The 1,903-nt window shown below is 28.9% G+C and overlaps 1 protein-coding gene across 1 annotated transcript in view; it reads left to right on the top strand.

Annotated features, from left to right (window-relative positions):
- Positions 1-1,903, top strand: part of LOC102681049 — a 94,190-nt gene that overhangs the window by 26,060 nt on the left and 66,227 nt on the right. Inside the window, exon 4 of the mRNA XM_006625107.2 lies at positions 113-256. Coding sequence (XP_006625170.1) covers positions 113-256 — 144 coding nt within the window. The remainder of the gene's footprint in view (positions 1-112; positions 257-1,903) is intronic.

Here is a 1,903-nt window from a genome sequence, read left to right as displayed (position 1 = left end):
CTCTCTCTCTCTCTCTCTCTCTCTCTCTCTCTCTCTCTCTCTCTCTCTTTTTTTCATCCTCGACGAAACTACGGACAAATGCGCTGAATAGATCAATTTTGTCTGGTTACAGCTTGCATGGCATCGTACGCGACAGAAACCGTGATGAATTTGTGCCATGGAAAACGACGCTGTTCGGTGGTTGCAAACAGTTCGACATTCGGTGAACCCTGTAGCCCGGAAAGCAGAACGTATTTGAAAGTTGTTTACACGTGTGGTGAGTCTGATTAATATATACGCTTATTATTAAGCGTATTGATTATTATTACATAATGAATATATCTATTAATTTTCGTTTATCGAATAAAAATAGATATTATAAATGAACTCGGTTAAAAAGTTGATGATATTTTAAATTATATAGTTTTGTAAACAAATAAAAAAAGAAATGATGGTATAATCATATAAATATTAGAATTAATTGAAAATTAAAGAAACATTAAATTTTCATCGTTTTCAATTATATTTAAAGTTGAATAACTTGATAAAAAAAAATCGTACAGTAAGTTTTAGGCGATTATTGTAAAGGGAAAATTTCAATCTTCAATTACAAAAAAATTTTATTTGTGTTTTTACAGCCGAATTTTTAAAATTTCTTGAAAAAAAAAAAGAATCTTTTTTATTTGCTATATGATATAAAATCTGTAAACATCTTTGAAGAAAACGAATTCAGAATAATGAAAATAGAAGTTTTAATCTTTGAAATAAATGCAAGTTGATTATTGTACTTCTTTTTTTTTACAAAATTATAAAGATTTAAAATATCAACAATTTTTCATCGATTCTATTAATTCACTTATTACTCTTTATTGTATATAATATTACATTTAGATTTTTAGAATCTTTGTAATTATTATGACAGATATTATTTTATAAATTGGATAAAGATAAGAAGCATGAAATTCATTTAAAATTTAATTGAAAATTAATTTACGGGAAGGCGGGATAATAATTAATATTCACAATTGAAATAATTTATCTTTATACTTCGAATCAATTTTAAAGCAAAGAGTATTTTCAATTAATCATTTAATTTCTCAGTTTCTCAAATATTTAACCTCATTAAACAATCCAAAATGAACTTTCTTCATTTATTCAATTGGGTAATTGCCAACAGATCCGTATCCTAATCACAGCTTCATTAAAGAAACAATTTCCAATGTTACTACCTTTTTCCATCCATCCAATTAATGTAAATTGATACAAATATTCTCATTTCATTTATTATCTTTTAATTCATTATTCCACAGAACATTTCAACGTTAATTTAATTCTACCGATTGTCCATAAACTCATCAATCTCAATCCTTCGGCGCGATATCACACGTGTTACGGATTAATTTTTCAAGTGAATTTTTAAATCGCTATTTTCATATACATTCGGTTATTATTCGCAGAACGAGAGAAATCGATAGTCGAATGTTATAACGCGCCTCATCGCGAATATTTGGAACGAATTTGGACATTTTTCACGTGCGACAAATGGAGCGGAACATTTGTTTCCCGCGAAACGTCATATTCTCTGTGATCTCTTATGAAACGGTTCGCCCGGGAAAATTGTTCGTTCTTACGTAATAAATCACCGCGTATTTTTAATGCACGAGTGAAAACAAGGGGGATGGCGGCCAATTTAATTTGGATCGTGAACAAACACTACCTCGCGATCAAATAATTTTTACAAACAATTTCACATCTGAGATGCGTTAATTCGCATCGCTTAATAATAAAAAATTTTATTTGATTTTTTTTTTTTACACATTTAAAAAATATTCCGATTCGATGGTCGTGTAATTACGTGTGCGCCATATGAAACGTCCAATTCTATTAAAATAAATCGACGAGGGATAAGATTGAAATAAAAATA

This window comes from Apis dorsata, unplaced genomic scaffold, assembly GCF_000469605.1.
Source record: "Apis dorsata unplaced genomic scaffold, Apis dorsata 1.3 scaffold_1280, whole genome shotgun sequence".
Lineage (NCBI taxonomy): Eukaryota > Metazoa > Arthropoda > Insecta > Hymenoptera > Apidae > Apis > Apis dorsata.
The sequence above is the reverse complement of the archived record's forward strand: the minus strand, read 5'-3'. Positions and strand labels throughout refer to the sequence as shown.